The sequence below is a fragment of the Pristis pectinata genome, chromosome 3 (assembly GCF_009764475.1).
Source record: "Pristis pectinata isolate sPriPec2 chromosome 3, sPriPec2.1.pri, whole genome shotgun sequence".
Taxonomy (NCBI): Eukaryota; Metazoa; Chordata; class Chondrichthyes; order Rhinopristiformes; family Pristidae; genus Pristis; species Pristis pectinata.
The window spans coordinates 40376523-40399182 of record NC_067407.1 but is presented as its reverse complement, the minus strand read 5'-3'; the positions used below and the strand labels follow the sequence as shown (position 1 = coordinate 40399182).

Genomic DNA, 22660 nt, shown 5'->3' with positions numbered 1-22660 from the left:
CCTTTCACTCTTGATGAACGCACAAATTGATGAAAGTATCTGATTCAAAAGTGATATTGAAATGGTTGATAAGAATAGTTGGTAATGATTCCTTTGTTTGTCTTTCCAACAGTTCAAAAGAATGCTGAACCGTGAGCTCACCCATCTCTCAGAAATGAGTCGCTCAGGCAACCAAGTATCCGAGTTCATTTCCAATACCTTTTTGGGTGAGTCTGCCAAACCACCTTCCACTTGCACTGTACAAAACCAGATAAATCATTTGACATTTTCAATAATTAAGAGTTTTTTTAATATCTAATACAATCTGAAATTATTCTGCATTGCTGCACCATTAAAAAAACCCTTACTTTTAATATCTTTTGTATTATTGCCCTGTGCATCCCTGACATCTCTATGCTTTTTATGATTTACACATTACCTACAAATTTCTACTGGCCTTTACCAAAAATAATTCTTGTGATCCAGCAAATAAGCCTTAGTTGTATCATAGCTCCCGCCACTACTCATTTTTTCGGGTAAGTCATTATGAAGTCCACAACTCAGATGCATCCAAAAAAAAAAACAATTTTCTGTAAAGAAAATTATGAGTGTCCAGCTTTTGGAGTCTTAGGAACAATAAGAGGAGCAGGATGTTGCTCCAGTGTATCTTAAGTGTCCTATCTAACGTGTAGTAATCAGAAATTTGGCAATTCCCCATTAAGAGCTTATCAACAGAAAGATTCTCTAGAATGAATGTATATTCTACAGATTTCTAATTTCTTTATCTTTAATCTATTTCCTTCTAAACTTTTGTACCTTTTCAAGCCGAGTTTACGTACAGCAATATGCACATTTTTCTACCTCCTCCCACTCCTAGGATGTATAATGGTAATTTTCAATATTTTGGTAAAATAGCAGCGTGGATTTTACAGCCAATAGAATGGAAATCAGGATCAATGGGGTGGGGGTGGAATCTACTATGACAGCTTACAGCAAAGTTGATAATTATCATCACAATCAATTTCAAGTCTGCAATAACTGAAACTCATCTTAATTTATCTAGTCTTCTCCAAGTTGATCTTTCTTTTGGAAGGAAAGTTAAGCCAAAGCACTGCCTGTGACTCAACTAAATGTGACACATCTCACGGCATTGCTGAAAGATTCCCTGACTAGCATTCCCCTTTCAGTTAACACCACCAAGAATAAAATCACATTACACTGTCAAATATAAGCTGCTGACTGTGGGATCCAACTGGTGGAATTGGATCCAATCTCTGACTGTATATTGACAGTGACTGCACTAAAGTATAGCAAGTTCTCTTTCTACTTTATTAATCCATGTTTCTATCCAGTACAATAAACATGAGCATTTGTCAATAATTAGTAAGTGACTGGTTTAGAGTAACGGTTCAGAGGCTTGGTGGCATGTTGCCTTGGTATTGAACAAACTGTAGGTATCAAGGAACAGTAAAAAAAAAAGTTTGTATTCTTGTTAACCAATTTGAAATAGTATTGCTGACTGCCATTAAAACAATTAGCAAAACAGGCTATCATTTTAGAAATTATGAATGGAATTTTAATTTCCTTGTAGGAAGGTCTGCTAGTGACGAATGAGTCTGCTTATAGTAGCAGAGAATCTATTCACCTGGATGTCCCACAGACCATCTGGGGAAGGGGAGGTCTAAACTAAATCTACAAGACTCAGCAAAGCTCCCATGGTTCTCATGGCCCCATAAAGTAAAGTTTAAATGTATCTTTTTTGTTGCTGCAAGATCCAGACATGTATGAATAACCAGGCATTTTAAAATTGTTCCCAAGCAGCAACTGGCCCACCACATCTTACTGATCCATGCATGCACTAGCTTGCCTGCTTTCCACCAAATGATGCAAGGCAACTTGTCCTCTGTTATCTCGTGAAAACAGATATTTTGTTGGCCCAGAATTTCTTCAACATCTCTCCTCTGCTATTGCTGAAATCTCGTCTCAAGGAGGGAAAATCCAACTTGCGGAAGTACAGCAATGGAGGGGGCAAAAGTCAGTGCTGGAAAGACTTTTCGACACTATAAAAATTGTTCAGGTATTTCTTAAGTGAGGTTCATATCCCGTGTGATTTGATACTCTCTAGTCATCTTATTAGGATTAAAATGTTTCAAAAATTATCCTTTTTATTAGATTCTAATCTAAATTCACCTACTATTGTTCTCTTGGACCTCACCAAAATTGGTATTCTTAATGTCTCTGCCTGGACAATAAAAAGCATAACCAATCCATATAATCAGCAAGATTTTGGGTTTGATTCCCAGTCCATTTGAGTTTGCTGAAGATAAAAAAACAGCAAATCAGGCAGCATATGTGGAAAGAGAAGCAGACTTAATGCTTCACGCCAAAAGACCTTTGTCGGAATGTTCTGATGAAAGGTCTTTGATGTGAAGTATTAACTGAGCCTCCTAGTGTTCCCATTATTTTCTGTTTATGCTTAAGTTTACTGATTTCATTTGTGGAATTGTTAGGGTTCCGAAAGGAAATTTCAGGCAGGATTCCCACTCATATTTGGTAGTCTTAAAACTTTGGACTTCAAAATTTCTCTGGCTGAAATCAACTAACCTTTAGCTTTAAAAGAAAATTGAACCTGAGATCTGTGGATCAGTGCTGCATGTACACTGCAGAGTTACATGGTAGAGTGGAGAACTGAACTTGGGTCCTATACACAAGGTCATCTTTAGCATAAGACCATAGTCATTCTCAATCTATAAATGACCAGTTGACTAGGCATCCAAGCTCAACAATGTTCACAAATACCCAGTTCCAGAAAGAGGAATATAAAAGTAACCAGCAATAAACAAGAACAGAAACAGAAAGACATGATACAATACATGTTTCCTTCCCTTCTCTTTGAATGTTGAGCCAGTTTATAGATTTTTCTCACTGCCCTAACAAACCACACCACCTCTCTCAGAAATAACTGCAAGGCCAGCATATTTCTCTGTGATTAGTGTTTTTAAATGGGGAAATGCTCTCAGATCAGCTTAGCCATTGCAACTAGGATAACAATTTGGCACTTCCTGGATCTATTTAATTTGGTACCAATAAAACTTTTGAGTGAATTCTACCCTAAAGAGAACTTTCCTTGCATACACCTTGATCAAATTTGAAACAAACATCTAATATAAGCAAACATATTATATGTATGCAATTATATAATTAGCTATATGATAAAATGGCAAAGCTGGGTGGAAATCAGTTTTTCTCTCATTTAATTATCCAAGTATGTTCTGTATTAAGTATGGGATACATGATTGGCACCCATAGTATTTGCAGGATTTCGCTTGTGATTTCTACATGTGTTCTTTTGCTGTTTCACATCGTTTATCATTGTGAAGTGATTTGCTTGGCAGGCTAGTGGGAAAATAGTTCAATTTCTAAATAATCCCTTTGAAAGTGTGAACATCTGAATTGAGCATGTGTCTTCCTTTTAATTATTTGGATTTTTTTCAAAGTCCTATCAAAATGCTCCCTGAGGCCTTTTTTTGTGGATTTGCTGACCAATGTGAAATCAATTAATTGGTTTTAATTGCCTCGATTTTCACCATAACTCTGATATTGATTTATTCTGTGGTGTTGTGCATTCCACTCCTTGATTCAATTATTCACAGAAGTGGAATAAATAATTTTATGGTTCAATTGGTAAAGGAGTTCCCTCTCCTGATGACTCACCATTCTTCATACAAACCACCAATGTTTCTGATGCAGTAATTGTAGTGCCAAGTTAGTGGATCATAGCTAGGGAAATGTATGTATCCTGGTCTTCCAAAACTTTGAAAAGGAATTGGGGTAAAGGATCAGAGAGGTTCCTTTCTTCTAACTGTTATAAAATGGGATCAGGTTAAGAGAAAAGATAACATAATTTGCAGAAAGAGTGGAGGAAAAAGAACATTTCAACTATACTTTTCAAAAAAAATCATGATAGTTTTAGAAACTATGAAAATATTTTAGATATAGTTGCTTCTTTGAAATATGAAAAAATTACCATGCAGCAGAAAGTATGAATGGTATAGTCCATCAAAAACACTCCCTAGATTTGATCATTTCTAATTCAAACAAGTTAGGACATTTAAATTATTCAGATTTTTTTGATTGAAGTGCTCATTGAATACTGTACAGTGCTTTCTACAGAAATGATATGGTTCAATTCTTTTGCTGACCTAATCAGCACCTAAAAATGTAATTTTGCCAAAGATATGGTCCAGATTTTTCTTGTTTCCTCTGGCAGTTCTTCAGTGAGCTGCCAGCACATGTCCATTATATAGAAACATGGCCAGGATATGCTGAAGTCCCAAACTTATCGACAAAGCTTTGCTAGCAAAGTTATCACTCTGCTCCACCACTAGACTGCATATAATCAAGTAGCAGAGCACAGATATGCTGTGACCCTCCAGCATTTAAGCTGGGGTATTTCCTTAGGTAGTTCCTGAGCACAAAATCCATGGACCTATTCATCTCAATGGAGACTTGATGGTTGCAAGAAAGCAGGATAAGAACAAGGTGCCACATTTTTTTAATTATTTAAGAGTTCTCAGAGAAAAAAACTGAATAACGGTTCTAATTGCCCTCATTTTAATCATTTTTGTCTGATTCTGAATGTCATGGAGATAGAGCAGCTTTGGAAATATTTGACAAATCTGACAGACGGCAGTTTTCTGGGCAGAACCTGTGCTGGCCCACATTTGTATCTCAATTATATTGTACAAGTTTCTATTCCTTTGCAAAGACCTTGTCGATTTGCTGAAGAGGCAGTATTTCAAATTCTGGTCATGGTGTTGGAAGAATGATGTAATCGCATTAGAGAGAGTACAGAGAAGACTTAAGGATATTTCCAGTAGTAACAAATTTCAAGGTGAGATTGGCTAGGCTAGGGTCTGAGGGAAGTGTATAATAGTGAGGGAAGCCTTGAAAGAGTGAGCAGGGAAGATCAGAGAAAAGAATAACTCGGGATCACAGATTTAAGATAATTGGTTGAAGAGAGCTTAGGAAAAAAAATTGTTGTGCCCAAAGAGCAGTTGGCTCTGGAAGTCATAATGGTAGATTCAACAACAGTCACAAGTGGGCAAATTGTTAGCAAGTGTGATTAACCTAACTAGCTCTCTCTGGCCAACCATTTCTTTTGACATAAATTTCTTCTTCTGTACAATGGGACAGACCAAATCCCATGGCTTGAAATATAAACAGAAAGTGCGTTAAGTATTCAGCAGGACAGGCAGAATCTGTCAAGAAAGAAATAGACTTATGGAGTTGATGGTTCAGATCAAAGACCCCTCATCAAAAGGGGGAAAAGTTAGGAAACGGGTATGCTTTGTTGCAGAGAAGTAGGAGGATTTTTTCCAGCATTTTCTGTTTTTATTTCAAATTTCTAGTATCTGCAATTTATTTGCTTTTTAATTATCTATGTCTTGAATCCCTACCAGTAAAACTAATGCACTCTAGCCCAGCTTGTACTTTTATCAAATACATCTCTCAAAGCAGTGACAGATGAAACACGTAGTTCTACCTACTTCATTGTTTCCATGGAAAACAGGATTTGATGGAGTCTCATTTCTCATCTTTGAAATTCAAACACCTGGTCCTTTATGTCTTCTTTCAAAGAAACTTTGCATTTGTAATTAATTTTTTTGAGTTCTCATCCATCAATCCTCAAGTATCACTCAGTTACAGCTTGTTAATGTACCTTGTGAATATGAATTTCCTTCTTTGCCCTCCAATTGTCTCCTCATCTCTCCTGAAGGGCATACCCTGAAGCATCCTTCCAATTTTACTACGTATTGTCTGCTTACCAAGTACTGATTGTTATAGTTCAGGCTTGGCACTGTTGTAATTCATTCTGACCGAAGATCTGTGACTGCTCATTTAAAAGATGACAGAGTGCTGCTGAGACAGTGTCACTAACCTTTCTGCAGCTGCTCACCACCAGCAGCCAATTTGTCAAAGAGATTGCTGCACCTTTGATAATGATCTTTGTGTCCTCACTGGCCACAGGAGTAGTGCCAGATGATTGGATGGTGGCAAATGTTGTTCCTTTATTCATGAAAGCGAGTAGGGATAACCCGGGGAATTACAGACCAGTGAGTCGTACTTCAGTGGTGGGCAAACTACTGGAGAAGATTCTTAGAGACAGGATTTATGGGCATTTGGAGAAGCATAGGCTGATTAGGGACAGTCAGCATGGCTACGTGAGGGGCAGGTCGTGCCCCACGAGCCTGATTGAATTCTTTGAGGATGTGACAAAGCACATTGATGAAGGTAGAGGAGAGAATGTGGTGTACATGGATTTTAGTAAGGCGTTTGATAAGGTTCCTCATGGAAGGCTCATTCAGAAAGTCAGGAGGCATTGGGTCTAGGGAAGCTTGGCTGTGTGGATTTTGAATTGGCTTGTCCATAGAAGACAGAGGGTGTTTGTAGATGGAGAGTATTCTGCCTGGAGGTTGGTGACCAGTGGTATTCTGCAGGGATCTGTTCTGGGACCCCTGCTCTCTGTGATTTTCAGAAATGACTTGGATGAGGATTTAGAATGGTGGGTTAGTAAGTTTGCAGATGACATGAAGGTTGGCAGTCTTGTGGATAGTGTAGAAGGTTGCTGTAGGTTACAACAGGACATTGATAGGATGCAGAGCTGGGCTAAGAAGTGGCAGATGGAGTTCAACCTGGAAAAGTGTGAAGTGATGCACTTTAGAACATCAAATTTGAAGGCAGAATACAAGGTTAATGGCAGGACTCTTAGCAGTGTGGAGGAACAGAGGGATCTTGGGGTCCACATCCATAGATCCCTCAAGGTTGCCACGCAGGTTGATAGGGTTGTTAAGAAGGCGTAAGATGAGTTGGCCTTCATTAGTCGGGGTGTTGAGTTCAAGAACTGTGAGGTAATATTGCAGCTCTATAAAACTGGTTAAACCAGACTTGGAGCATTGTGTTCAGTTCTGGTCACCTCATTATAGGAAGGATGTGGAAGCTTTAGAAAGGGTGCAGAGGAGATATACCAGGATGCTGCATTGATTGGAAATCATGTCTTATGAAGATAGGTTGAGCGAGCTAGGGCTATTGTCTTTGGAGAGAAAGAAGATGAGAAGTGACTTGGTAGAGGTATACAAGATGATAAGAGGCATAGATTGAGTGGACAGTGAGAGACTTTTTCTCAGGGCCAAAATAGCTAACATGAGGGGGCATAATTTTAAGGTGATTGGAGGAAGGTATAGGGGGGGTGTCAGGGGTAAGTTTATCTTTTACACCGAGAGTGGTGGGTGCGTGGAATGCACTCCCGGCAGAGATGGCGGAGGCAGATATATTAGGTACATTTAAGAGACTCTTAGATAGGCACATTAATGATAGAGAAATGGAGGGCTATGTGGGAGGGAAGGGTTAGATAGATCTTAGAGCAGGATAAAATGTAGGCACAACATCATGGGCCAAAGGGCTTGTACTGTGCTGTAATGTTCTATGTTCTTAAGTCTTTGAATGGGGAAGCCCTTCGTTGATAGTACAGAGTGAAAAAAAAATCCATTAATGTCAGTTTGATAAGATGTTTGTGAATAATGTCTCTGTGATGTGCTGCTTCGATGCAACCAGATTCAGTTTAATTGCTTTCTTTTGCAAGGGTCTTTAATTAAGTTGGGTGGGTTGAGGAATAGACCCCATAAATTCTGCTGTATAAATTATCCTGGCTGATTAAACCCCTTATCATCCAAAGAATATAATGATCTGTCATCTTAATAGTTGAAGACAAACAACAGTGGGATGTCATCAATTCAATGTGTCTGAAGAGAAACTGAGGTTCTGGTGCTGAATGCAAAATTCACACACACTCAGTAGAAATAGGATTGTGGGACTTAATATGTAACTAATAAAGCACTGAAAATGCCATCAGAGGAGGAGGTCCCTGACATAATTAATATGCTGCAATTCCTGATCCTCAGTGTGCCATTATGAATGTTAATGTACTTTCAGAATTAGAATCAGAATCAGGTTTATTATCACTGTCTTAAATGACATGAAATTTGTTGTTTTGTGGCTGTAGTATAAGACATAAATTTACTATAAATTACAAAAAAAATGACGATATAGTTTTCATGGGTTCATGGACCGCTCAGAAATCTGATGGCGGAGGGGAAGAAGGTGTCCCTAAATCATTGAGTGTGGGTCTTCAGGCTCCTGTACCTCCTCCCCGATGGCAGTAACGTGAAGAGGGCGTGTCCCGGATGGTGATGGTCCTTATTGATGGATGCCGCCTTCTTGAGGCACTGCCTCTTGAAAACGTCCTTGATGGTGGGGAGCCCGTGATAAAGCTGGCTAAGTCTACAACCCTCTGCAGCGTCTTGCTATCTTGCACATTGGAACCTCCATACCAGGACTTTTAGGAGCTTCATTGCAATTTCCCTTTACTCTTTGGGAAATAGTCATTGGTTTTAGATTTTTTTTTCCTTAATCACATCTTCAGATTTTCAGTTGGTAAGTGCATCAGATCCAGATTTTAGTGGAGGTTCCTGAGGGGAGACAATGTCAGTCAATGAAATGAATACATATTCTTAATACATGCCTCATGCACATCACTTATGGAGCAATAGAGAAGGAAAAGAAAACAATGTTTGTTCCATCATGATCCTTGCAATGTAATTGTTATTCACTTTCTTGATGACAGCTTTTCATGAATACTGATGAATTGTTTTGGAAACATGGGCAACTATGGTCTCTCCGCTATGTAGAAACAACTCTATTTTCTTATTTACAGCTCTTCAAGATTCTGACAGGCTTTAGGGATTCTAGATAGTCTTGTACTAAATCCTGGGCCCCTCTCACCCTGCTCACATTGTCAAACAGAGTTACTATATAGCAAGGAGTGAGAGCTGTTCATAACTTGTGTTTCTTAGCCCAGGGGCATTAAAGTCAAATTTATCACCCTCTCACCACTCTGGCTGAGATCACACAATAATCATGTGACACACTGGGCTAATCTGTGATGCCGTCAAATCTTGAAAACAGGCTGATAGCAAAGACTGACTCGTTGGCAAAGCATAGGTGAGCTATTGGTGCCCATGCAAATTTATACCAGTTTTCTACATTCAGAACAAAAAAATAGAAACTGCAGAAAATATATTTAAATGCCACTACATCTCATCAACAAATTGCTTTAAAATAATTAGCAATATGCTCCTTTGTGAAAGCTATGGTAATAATGAAGGTACATTTCTATATTGACAAGGGTCTGCATGGAAAATTGAGTAGGCTGTATAATGGGCAGTCACAGCGTAACTGTCCACATTCCCTTCTTGACAAGATTATGTGTACTTCAAAAAGTCTGAACTTGCTCAATAATTCTATGTTGATTTTAGGCCCATGATTATTATGTACTTACACTCAGTGAGTTTGTAAAATGTCTCCACTTCTTGTATTCATCTCCTCTATTACACATTTCTTCTGAAGATAAAGCAAGAGAATTTTATTTTTGGACTTCCAATTTAGTCCAAGTTGTCATATGTGATGTTCTCTTGTTACAGACAAGCAGAATGACGTGGAGATGCCATCCCCCACACAGAAAGACAGAGACAAGAAGAAAAAGCAACAGCTCATGACACAGATTAGCGGAGTGAAAAAACTGATGCACAGTTCCAGCCTCACACACTCAAGCATCCCTCGATTTGCTGTCAAAACTGACTTGGAAGATTGTCTTTCCAAGGTACAAAGCAAGGCTCCATATGCAGTTTTATAACATTGGAACATTAAAAAAGGAGTTGGCAGTTTTGTTGCTCAGCTTGTTCTACCTTTTAGTGAGATTTTGGCTGATCTGTGACCTTACCCCACTTACCTGCCTCGACTCCAAATCATTTAATACTTTTGGTTAACAGAATCAAGTAATAATTTGTTTTTGTTTTATTTATTCTCTATGAGTGTGTTAATAGTAAAGCAAGCATTTATTATCTATTCTGGTTCCTGTGAGAAGTAACAATTGATTCAGCATTAACTATCATTTGCAAGAAAGTCTTAAACTTCTATTACCTATTGTGTATAGAGTATTTCCAAAGTTTACTTTTGAAGACAGTTTCTAAATTTTGAGCTATATTGGAAGGATACCTGATTAGTGAAAAGAAGTTCTCTCTATTGGTAGATTCTGTTAGTTTCTTTTACTATTTTGTAGGGTTTGATCAGATCGCCTCTTAGCTGTCTAAATTTAATGGAATACAACCTCCCTAGGTAGTGTCCCTCATTGAGTTCAGGTATCATTCTAGTAAATCCATGCTGGTCTCCCTCAAAGATCAATACATCCTTCTGAAGTGTAGTGCTCTTGACTGCTCACAGTACACCATCTGGGCTAATCAAAGCTTTGTGTAACTGAAGCATTACTTCGAATCCCTTGTTTTCTAATCTTTTAGATATAAAGGTCAGCATTCCATTCACCTTTTTATTTATTTTGAACCTTTCCATGAAATTTTAATGATTTCTGTACCTGGGCCCCTTTGGAAGACCACACCTCCTGGATATTCACCATTTAGAATCAGAAACAGATTTATTATCACTGACTTATATAACATGAAATTTGTTGTTTTGCGGCAGCTGTACAGTGCAAAGACATAAAATTACTACAAATTACAAAAACAAATAGCGCAAAAAGAAAAGGAAATACAAGGTAGTGTTCATGGACCATTGAAGCACTGCCTCTCAACAATGTCCTTGATGGTGCGGAGGGTTGTGCCCATGATGGAGCTGACAGAGTCTAAAACCCTCTGCAGCCTCTTGCAATCCTGCACATTGGAGCCTCCATACCAGGCTGTGATGCAACCAGTCAGAATGCTCTCCACTGTACATCTGTAGAAATTTGTAAGAGTTTATGGTGACATACCAAATCTCCTCAAACTCCTAATGAAGTAGAGCCACTGGTGTGCCTTCTTCATAAATGCATCAATGTGTTGGGTTCAGGATAGAAACTACTCCAAAATGAATAAACTCACACTTGATTGTATTGAGCTTCATTAGTTGCAATTTTGCCTAGTCATGTTACCTTTTAATGCTTCTCTTCATAATTTAATGTTATTTAAAGATAACAGTGCCACTTATCTTTATGCCAATGGAAAACTTGGATTTGTAGCTCACTATTCCATCAAATACACTGTTACCTCTATTTACCTCGATAGACAGATTTTCTTTTTATTATAATACATGTTCCCTTCTCTGAGCCATGCAAGAATATGGAACCAGAGGGTAGCAGATGCTTCTCCTCTAACTTACCTAAATGACCAATGCAAGCCTGGGTAGAATGTCCGTAAACTGACAGTGGCAGGGCACCATAGTTAAACCTGATTCTATCCCAACCAAACACTCAAACACCACTTTCCAGCAACTGTCCCCAAGTAACAATCTAAAGAAAGAATCTTGGCTTTTTTTTCCCCCTCTTACCTTTTTAACCAAAAGTTCACCATTAGTTTAGATTAGTTGAATTCAGAAAGAACTGGAGAATTATTAATCTGTGTAGCTCAGTTTTAGTTTTGTTAGCACTTTTTAATAACAGCCTGCAAAATAGTAAATGGGTTCTTTTCTAAAGCATCACACTGAGAACATTAGAATGGTTGTTGCTTTTTTTTTTAATAACATATAAATCGCAAACAACAAATTAACTTCAGAATAAATTGGCAGCACCCCATCAGTCTTCTGGTTCTGGTATAGATTTTCTTAAGCCTTGCGCATGTGTGTAGGAGGAATTGGGTAGGCTAGGAGGAGAGAGAAAGGGTCAGGGGGAGCAGGTTACTTGAAATTGGAGAATTCATAGTTCATGCTGTTGGCTTGTAGAATTTTGTTATTCCTGTTTTTCCCAATCTGACACTCAATTAACCTATCAACAATCCCAATCTCCATCCATGAAAGAATCAAGACTTGTGTCAATGTCAAGGCAAACATTTCCTTTATAGAAATGAAACTGTTATATTAGCGTACATTAGATAAAAACTGTAGAATGATGTGTGGAGATGCAATGTTTCCATACAGTTTTAATAAATATTCCAGGTATTTAGTGTAATTACTGTACTTCAATTTCCTTGTGTTTGCAGGAGCTGGATGACCTGAATAAATGGGGACTTAACATATTTAAAGTGGCAGAGTTTTCAAACAATCGGCCTCTCACCTGCATTATGTACACCATCTTTCAGGTCAGTGAGGTCAAGTGAGCAGTGAATTCTGAATATTTCTGGTTCAATTGTTACTACTATTGAATATATTTCAATGCACTGGTTAACAAAGTAAAAGTAATCATTTTCTACACAAAAAATGTTTGATGAAATGCAGCCTAAAATGATTCTAAATTGATTTTAACTTGATGTTCAATTTGCATTTTTCAACCAACTTTTCAATAGGAGAGGGATCTGCTGAAGACATTTAGGATCCCTGTGGATACATTTGTGACATACATCATGACACTGGAAGACCACTACCATGGTGATGTAGCTTACCACAATAGTCTGCATGCTGCTGATGTTGCACAGTCTACGCACATTCTTCTTTCAACGCCAGCACTAGATGTAAGTATATCTTAAAGGAAGAAAAATTTTGGTTTGCGTTGGATCAGTTATAACCAGAGAGTATCCCAAAGTGTTTTGCAGCCAATTAAATATTTTCTGAATTGAAATGTAGAGAATCACAACTAAAGCATTTTGTTTCCCATTCCTCTTTCACTCCTGCCAATTTCTCAATATGTCACAATCCAGAGTTATTGCGCCTTCTCTTCTGATAACTCTTTCCAATGTATGAAATAGATTATCTTCCTAGATGATTAAGCTTTATGTCCTAAACTGGGCATCATCCATCCATAACTTGTTGATTCTCTACTACAGGTATCAGCTTGACCCAATGGTTATAATAGTTCGAGAATGTAGAGTTGGAGACTTCCCATAATCTATGCTTCATTTCACTGTAATACTGAATTATTGGTTGTGTGATGTTTTATTGTTCAGTAGGCCATCACTGATCCAATGACGTTTTTTGAAAACTATTTTGATCAAATATGTTGATCAATATTCACTCCTGAATTAGTCACCTATGGATGGATCATTGTTGTTTTTGGAGCTTGCTGTATATAAAGGACTATACTTCAAAAGTAATTATTTGAAAGTCTTTGGGAGAAAGGACCCGAAAGGTGTACAATCTTTTTTAAGCTATTTAAGCCTGTAATTATGTAATTTTAGTTTTGAGGTTGAGTTTTCTTCAGGTTGTCATCTAATCATGATAGTTCTGATAGTTTTATGTGAAGTAAAGATTCTGAATGATGTCTGTCATAATTTGGAGCTAACTGCTAAAAGGTTTCTTCAGCACTGTTTTATTCATCAGAAAAAAATAAAAGCTTAACAGTATTGCGAATTCTCAATGTAATTTTTACCCTTGCCCAAATATGAATTGCCTTTGCTGCCCTATTTCTTGAGATAGTGAGAGGTAATGGTTCATGCTAGAGGTTCATTTTCAAAGCACTATTACTAGTCTTTATGCTATCCAGCTCTCCACCTGCCTCCAGTCCTTTCACGGTGATTGTTGAGAGGCTATTAAATGCATGCACTACCATAACTAAGCCTAATTCTGACTATTCCTAGCCTTTCCCCATTTCAATCATGGGTTTACACTCAAATACAAATATTGTTTGTCCTGTTCCCTTTCCCAAGCCTAAGAATACTGAAGTTAATTGTCATCTTGACATCACTGACCCAGTTGAAATTGGCTAATTCAGCACAGAAATGGGATAGAATTTGAAAACATCCTGATCAGCATTGTTCGATGACATACTCAGCAGTGTATTTTCTCAATGAGCTATGAAGCAAGACTTTTGAGTTATGGAGTTCAACGTTTTATGCAATACTCTGTCAAAAGTAGAATATATAGTTTTATTACTTGCTTTCTCCAGTGTCCCTTTTAATGTCATGCTTCTGTGGTTCACCTTCTAGTCCAGTGGAATATTTTCCTCCAGCTAATAAAAACAGACAGACTAGAGACAGTCATCAGTAACGTTCTGGGATTTGGGCTTATTTATCCAGGGCAAGAAAATGTCAGACTTTACACATGAACTCCCGTGACTTAAAAAGCAAACCTGGCATTAACCAGTATTTGTGACTGTCTGTGAGATGTTTCCAAACATAATACAGTAAATAGAAATACACATAGGGTTAGAAATTCATCCTCTGCTGTCCATGGAGGAACACATCTGACAACCAATTGGTACTTTCCCATAACAGTAAACGTGATATCAGGGATTGTGTTGGAACAGTCAGTTAATACTATTTTGTGCCCTTGTTTTGCACATTATCACTGCAGTGCGGTTCACTCACAAGAGCAGATTGCAGCCAATTAAATTGACCCACAGTGAATGCAACAAATTCTGTTCCGCGGGATTTTTTTTATTAACTAGTATTTGGGAAGCAAAGTTAAGGATCCTAATTGTGCAATTATTGCCATCTTTCGTGATTCATTCATGTTTGTTTGATGTTTTTCCAGGCTGTGTTCACAGACCTCGAGATTCTTGCTGCAATTTTTGCAGCTGCAATTCATGATGTGGACCATCCTGGTGTCTCCAATCAATTCTTAATTAACACCAGTAAGTGTATGGAAGATGATTGATATTGGAACAAACTTCAGCAACTGCATAGACTGATCTTGTATTCATTGTTATTTCTATACATTTGTTTTCTTGTTCTCTATCTGATTTCTGAATAGATTTAAAATGTCAAAAAAATGAATCTTTCTTCCTTTGCTCGTTTATTTTAGCTATTTCTCATCTCTTCTGAAGCATTAACTTCCTATTGTAATGCATTTTACTATAAGGGAATATGGGCCAAGTGCAGGCAAATGGGACTCGCTGGGATAGACATGTCAATTGGCGTGGACAAGTTGGGCCAAAGGGCCTGTTTCTTTGCTGTATAACTCTATGACTATTTCCATAGACATCAATTGTCTTTGTGTAGTCTTCATGTGCAAACTTTATTGAAGTGTCAACTGCTGGAGAGATTTTTCCTAACCAACTTCATGTCCTAAGTAGCAACTGAAACTTTTCTATTGACCTGGCAGAATTTCTTGAACATTTGTCTTTGATCACCAGGACTGAGTGGATGGTGCGGTCTTGTTGCCCTTGGTATTCTCTTCCTAACATTTGGTTTCATTGACTTGTGGGAAGTGTTATAAGCAGTTGATACTCTGGCACATGTTTAGTTCTGGTGATCAAGAATGAACCCTTACCCCAAAATTTTCAAATATCTAGTATTGGATTTAAGAAAAGATAATGAACCTTCCTTCAAATTTGATTAAAAAAAACTAAGAGATATTAATTGACAAAGCTATTAAACTATGAATGCAAATCACGCGTTCTACCTTTCAAAAACACTACCCACCCAGGCCATACATTGTTGCATTAATGTGCAATATCATGGTATTTTAGGTGGTGTTTAGATCTCTGTATAATGTGGGGAAATGGTTATGTTTTTATATGACTGAAAGCTTATGAAAAATAGACTTTTTAATATTTATAAAATTATAACTCATGGAGAAATGCTGATTTCTGAGAGAATATCTTTAATTGATAAAATTTGTGTGTCACGCCACCACAGTTATTGTACTTGTGTATTATTGTTTCCCTATTTTGGTTTTGTCTGTTTTAACACTTGGTGGGTGCAGTGACTAATTTTGTGTAGGTGGAGTGAGCAATGAGTATAAAGCCTCCAATTAAATCCAAGTGGTTTCAGTTTTTAAAGGAATCCGTTAAGATTCATTATGTTTTATGTTTGCATAGCTGTTTTAATCCAGTTCTAAAATGGAACCATTCAAGCCTATTTCCAATAAATTAACGTTTTTTTTGTTCCTAATGAATTACGTCAGTACAGGGAGATATCCTCTGTGCTTTTCTTCTTAATGGTGTCTAGCGTGTCCACCATCCTAAGTGCCTTATCTAATCAGGCATTGTTTGTATTGGAGCCAAAAGACTTAATATCAACAAATTTACTTGGCAATGGAAAGCTAAAAGCTGCACCTAAACTGGAAAAGTGGAGTGGGCTGATTTAAATAGAAGATCTGCTAGTCATGCTTTACAGCCATTAGTTAGAAAGCAAACAACAAGATCTAGTGTTCTTTGGTCCTTCTTCTCTTTCCCCCTCTCCCCCAATCCAACATGAAGAAGAGTTCAGATGTTTTTTGTGAATTACTTTAAAAGGGAAGCCCAATATTGTACTTGTGTCAATCCTTCAGTATTGCAGCATGCTTGTGCTTAATGAACTGCACTGATTTTGTTTTTCAAACAAAACATATTACCTAATTCACAAAGAATCAACAACAGATGGGCCTTTTCAGCTTTATTTCATCATCTTTACTTCCTTGTCCCTGTTTTTTTCAGATTCTGAGTTAGCACTGATGTACAACGATGAGTCTGTGTTAGAAAACCACCATCTGGCTGTAGGTTTTAAACTGCTGCAAGAAGACTCCTGTGACATTTTTCAGAATCTCACCAAGAAACAACGGCAGATGCTGAGGAAGATGGTTATTGAGATGGTAAGTAATCAGGCCTGTGGACTTAGTGCTAAAAAATGATGGACATCTTTGTGTTTGTGCAGATCTAGAACTTAAAAATAATTGTTCAAATGTTCAATATTCTTCTTCATTCAAGGTGTTAGCCACTGACATGTCAAAGCATATGACCTTACTGGCAGATCTCAAGACCATGGTGGAAACAAAGAAAGTGACAAGTTCAGGTGTTTTACTACTTGATAATTACACAGATAGAATACAGGTATGTAGCATGACCCACAACACTCAATGCCTGCACTATTGGTCATGTAATAGAAGTACAAAAACATCCAAATTGTAGTAGCCACATAAATCAGCTGTCCAATTTTAATCAGAGCAATAATTGACTTGGCTGTGGTTCTCTGGAACAAAGGTGGCTGAGGGAAGACACAATCAAGGTATTTAACATTACGAGAGGCTTAGATAGGATGTATAGATATTTTTCTTAGATGAGTGCTGAGCAACTGGGTCACTGTAGTTTTAACATATTAATTAGAAGGATTACAGGGGAACAGAGGAGAAAGTTATTTCACCTGGCTACTTGAAAGCACCATGGAGGCAGAAACAGACTTTGCTCTTCTAAAGAACCTTGGTGAGCAATTAAAGTGCCAGAATAATTAAATTTGCAAACCAAGAGCTGGGAAGGAGGATTAATCTGAGTAGTGTTTTTTTTAAATGGTGGCTTCCATTGCTGTAAACTCCTGTTATTCTATAATCCTAGACATCCATTGAAGCATAGGAGAATGAGGGGTGATCTTATTAGAGCTGTATAAAATGATGAGGGGCATAGGTTGGGTGAATGTGCACAGTCCTTTTCCCAGGGTTGGGGAATCAAGAACCAGAGGCATAGGTTCATGGTGAGAGGGGAGAGATTTAATAGGAACCTGAGGGGCAACTTTTTCACCCAGAGAGTGGTCAGTATAGAGAATGAGCTGTTAGAGGAAGTGGTTGAGGCAGGTACATTAACAACATTTAAAAGGTACTTGGACAGGTACATGGATAGGAAAGGTTTAGAGGGATATTGGCCAAGCGCGGGGAAATGGAACTAGCTTGGATTGGAATCTTGGTCAGCATGGACCAGTTGGGTTGTTTCTGTGCGATATGACTCTGGCTCTCCACACTATGATCCTTAACATCAATATAGTACACTGATAATCAGAGGGCAGAGGTCAGAAAAGGCACAAAATCCCTTCACATCACGTTTACTTGCATTGGAATAAACAGACATTTGGGGTGTTTCATTGCTGTTAAGCCTTGTAGAAAAGACAGACCAGAATAATCTGCCTCCTTCGATGATGATGCTGTTAAGATAATTCTGCGATACTTATCTTCAGCACTCTGATTAAATCTTCTGTTATTTTGACTCCAGGTTCTCCGTAATATGGTACACTGTGCTGATCTGAGCAATCCCACAAAGTCACTTGAGCTGTACAGACAGTGGACAGATCGAATCATGGATGAATTCTTTCACCAGGGAGACAAAGAACGAGAGCGAGGCATGGAAATAAGCCCAATGTGTGACAAACACACAGCAATAGTTGAAAAATCCCAGGTAGGTGATAACTTCTGTAGTTGTTGAATAGTGTTCAAAAGCTCCGTGAACAGTTTTATTTTTAGCCTGACTTCCTTGTTTTTGTACAATATGCCTCTATTTATAAAGTGAAAAATCCTTGATTTGTTTTAAAACATCTTTATCATCTTGATCTTCTGTCTTCAAAGATTTGTTGGCATAGATCTGTAGATCTGTCAGCTCCTGTGCACCCTTTTTGTATCATTTCATTTATATTGCCTCTCCACATTCTTTCCAAAAAGGCACCACCTCACATTTCTCTCATTATGTTTCATATACCTTTTTGTCTGTCAATTTCCTATATTGGCCCATGCTCTCCTGAACTCTGCTACCAGTCTCCTTTTTGTGTGCTACATTTTAAAGTCTTGTGTCAACTGTATTGAAATAATGCCTTGTATACCTTAGTCTGGGTCGCTAATGTATATCAAAAAGAGCAAAGGATCATGTGAAACGTCACACCATTATGAAGAATACGTGTTCATTACTTCAGTGTTTTCTGTAATAGGGTGAGAGAGTGGGTTAAGTGTCTCTGATTAATGGAAAAGAAACAGGCTTGTTTGATCCTCAGCCTCTATTCTTATGTAATCAATACACTGGATTTATTTCCATTCTCCCTACTCCTCCTTTGGTCATTTATGTAAAAAGGATCATTGTACCAGTTCTAATAAATTCCAAATGAAGCACTAAAGACAGCATTCTCTTTCCAAACTTACAGAAATATGTTTGCAGCTCTTTCTGTGTACTTTTTAATCTATGTTTTAAAACATTTTCTGTATTTTGTTTTTAATTCAGGTTGGATTCATTGATTACATTGCACATCCATTATGGGAAACATGGGCCGATCTCGTTCATCCTGATGCACAGGATATTCTAGACACATTAGAGGACAACAGGAATTGGTATCAGAGCATGATCCCCCAGAGCCCTTCCCCTTCCCCTGATGAACAAGAGAAAGAAGGGCAGTGTTCCACTGAAAAATTCCAATTTGAACTCACACTAGAAGAAGATGAGGATTCTGAAGGAACTGAGAAAGAGGAAACAAGTCAGGGAGAAGAGGACAGTAGCTGTCAGAGTTGTGAAACAAAAATATTTGTTGCACTGGAGTCTGAAAACCAGGAGACTGAGATGGAAGAAACGCAAGTAGATCCTCTCACTGAAGACACATCACCTGTTGATACGTAAATTTTCTACAGAAGTGGACATATGCTTATTGTCTCACATATAAATTATCTGTAGGGGAGAAGCCTATGATGTGGATTTATAATCCAAGGTAGACATTTGCTGAAGAAAGCTTACCTTTATGGTTCAGATGATGAACTATCATGACAGCAAGGTTGGAAAGACGATGGTGGTGGAAACATTTAGAAGTTTTGATGTATGGGCTTATTGACAAGCAATGTTTATTTGAAACTGGCAAAAGCCGTCCGAAAGTGGGGATGAGCATGCAAATGAATGACACAACACTGAGAGATTTTGTACTGCAAGACACTGAAACTGTATGCCAGTCTCAACAATATGAAATAGCTTTTCATGTAGGAAAATGTTCTCTGTTAAGTCGATGATGTCTTAGGACTGTGTGCCTTTTGAAAAATGTTTTTGTCCTTCCAAAAGTATTTTATTTAAGTGATCACAATTTATTAAAATCCTAACAAAACTTTTCTACGTATGAAGAATAGTGGCATGAACAAATCCATTTATAATTCTTTACAACATTAAAATAAATGAGAATTAAGTCTTCCGGTTCCCATCATAGACAGAATGGCAATATCTTACAGTTATCAGCAAATTGTTTATAAAGTGTATTCTTTGGTGCATCTTTACTTTTGAAATTTAAAAAGGGACAAACAGTTTAAACACATTTTAAATGTCTCCCAACTATTTTAGTGGTTTAGAAACATTTTCATTTTTATATCTGCCTTTTTTTAAAAAAACATTTTTGGGATATTTTAAATACCTACTTGTTACACATTACCACAGTTCTTCAAGGACGAAAGGCAATTAAATTTGCTCAGTAATGCAAGTTTGAATATCTGAACACAATATCAAGTAATGGTCCTTGTAAAATGTAACCAAATGATAATAGTCCCAACTCAAATGCATCCTATAGCTAAGAAAATGAGTGAGAAGGTTGGATAGTTCAATAAGTTTGAACCTCCAGGGCAAGAGTTTGGATCCAACTCAGAATGATGTGTTGAAAGACTCCATATTTTCTGTTGGATCCAAAGCGGGGAAAATTTGGGCACTCTGCTCTGGCATGGACCCTTCGGGAAAGTTGCTCACAAATCCAAAGATTTGGGTCTAAATTGATGTTTATTCTGAGAGGCTACCGGGATGGTATTGATGGGGCAATGGAAGGGTTCCCAAGATTGTACAGATGAGAGGGAGCAGTAAGCATTCTTTGGATCAAACATGCAAAGTAACCAAAAATAATACGTCCCCATGATGTCAGTTAACATTTTCTTAAATCATTCATACCACATCATTTAGGAATTAGGATCTGTTTATCAGGAGTTTTCCAGTACATCAGGCTTGTTTATGCCTGTTCATAAATCTTTAATAAAATCTTAAAGGTCTAAAATGGAATAGTGTTATATCTCACATAGTTTGTTTCTTTATTTTGATAATACAAAAACATAAATGCAATAGAAAAGATAGAGACAGTATGCTGCTTCAATATTTATGTTAAATGAGATAAATACGGACATCATTAATTGGGTTTGTGTTATATTGGTTTCCTTCACTTTTCTCAACAAAGGCTGGAAATATTCTGAAATTTATGTAATGTCAGTTTCCAGGTTTTCAAAGCGGATACGTGCTCCGAGCTCAGACTTTCTTTGTGGAAAGACACTAGTTTCATAAGCAATTGTATCTCTACTGTAACATTGTAGCTTTGATTCTAGTTTATTGGTTGAAAAAACATCTCTTAATCCCTTCAGAGTATTTTATTTTTGCTTTCTGCATTAGTGATATATGCTGGAAAATTATTAATATTTATTAACTAACAATGTTAATAAGTTCAAACAAATTATTTGTGGGGTAATTTTGATTTAGTTAACAAATGAATTCTATGACATCACCAGGGTCAGGTAAAAGTGAATATTTTTTTCTCCTTTTACTCTTCAAATTGGAAGCTTTTGATTGGGAGGGGGTTCCAGCTCTTCACATTTTCATAATTTCACCTCCTAAAAGCTGGTTTTTTTGGCACATATATATTGCCTGATCCATGATAGGCCACAAATCCCAAATACACAGTATTAATATTAGATATGATCACTACAATTATAAATTGTCTTTTCAAAAGGAAATGTTTCACTGGAAAATTGGACAATTAGAGGGCATTGGTAGTGCACAGCAATGCCTTCCTCCTTTGTTTAGACTCTGAAACCATGGCACCACCTTTCATTGTTCCTATTCATGATCTTAACAGTCACAGAAAAAACATTGTCTACATGCAGCTACTTCTAACCAACAATTTTAAAACAAAGTACGGCAACAAGAGTTTGTGTTTGGAGACCTTAGCGAGCATTTAGATATCTTTAGGTGTATCATGTAGAATTATGAGACTGTTCACTTGAATGCATTTACCCTTTAATTTATTTAGGTGTCTTGACATTCTTCATCAGCTTTGTTTTGTTGGGCATCCTTTGTATAGCATTGCAAACCATATTCTTAGAACACATCCTTTTTCTATTTAGAGCCATGTATTTATACCATGTACATACTGTATAATGTTTACTGTAAATTATTAATTTATACATTAACATTGCCTTTAAAGTGGTGGTGTTGCTGTGTAGAAGATTTCAGGTGAAAATCCCTTTTTTTAATTATTGTGTAATATAGAATAACCTGAACAGTGGTGATAAAGAGACATATGGAACCCAGAGGTCACAGATATTAACATAAAAGTTTTTCAGTTATCTGAAGTAATCCACCACAGATTCCAGTATAAAACTATTCAATGTGCAACCATGAAGAAATGTCTGGGATAACTGTTAAAAAGTTAAAGCTACAAAACACAAAAAAAAAATTGCAGTCTGATGTCAGTACCTTGTAAACTACGTTTTAAGCTTTTGGTCCAAATTGTGTTTAAAAATGGTTCAACAGATTGAAACGTCTGCATGAGTAATGGGTTTATATGTCTGTTAAACATTGCAATGTTTCAGGTGGTGATTTCCTTAATGTTTTCTGAGTCTCACACAATGTATGGTATAGTATTGTATATTGTGTTCAGAAACCTTTTAAAAAAATTTTTATATGAAGTGATTAAACAAAAGCATGGATATATTTTATGTTTCAATTTTATTGCATTTTGGAAGTTATTAAATAGCACTATTTGTGCTTTTAAACTCAGTATAATGCTCTGCATTTCTGTTATTTCTTTAAATCATCTCCTCTCTTTATACTGGTTTACTAGTTTATACAGCACGGTTTGCTCAATGGAATTTCTCCAGTAGCCATTCTTTATTGTCTATCTCTAATCACTGCAGTCCTTGTACTGGAGATACTGCTATGAAGCTGTTTAGCAGGGAGTTACAGAATTTCGCTGCACAG

At 37.2% G+C, this 22660-nt stretch overlaps 1 protein-coding gene across 5 annotated transcripts in view; it reads left to right on the top strand.

The window, feature by feature from the left end:
- pde4ba (phosphodiesterase 4B, cAMP-specific a) overlaps nucleotides 1-22409 on the top strand; it is a 416670-nt gene extending 394261 nt beyond the window's left edge. For 4 of the 5 annotated variants that reach the window (XM_052011515.1, XM_052011516.1, XM_052011514.1 and 1 more), the window contains 9 exons: nucleotides 113-206; nucleotides 9519-9697; nucleotides 12060-12158; nucleotides 12363-12527; nucleotides 14485-14584; nucleotides 16370-16524; nucleotides 16640-16762; nucleotides 17909-18091; nucleotides 18902-22409. In XM_052011515.1, the coding sequence (XP_051867475.1) occupies nucleotides 113-206; nucleotides 9519-9697; nucleotides 12060-12158; nucleotides 12363-12527; nucleotides 14485-14584; nucleotides 16370-16524; nucleotides 16640-16762; nucleotides 17909-18091; nucleotides 18902-19291 (1488 nt within the window). In that variant the 3' untranslated portion in view covers nucleotides 19292-22409. The remainder of the gene's footprint in view (nucleotides 1-112; nucleotides 207-9518; nucleotides 9698-12059; nucleotides 12159-12362; nucleotides 12528-14484; nucleotides 14585-16369; nucleotides 16525-16639; nucleotides 16763-17908; nucleotides 18092-18901) is intronic. The other variant, XM_052011519.1, reaches the window with a different exon arrangement.
- Nucleotides 22410-22660: the final 251 nt, after the last annotated feature.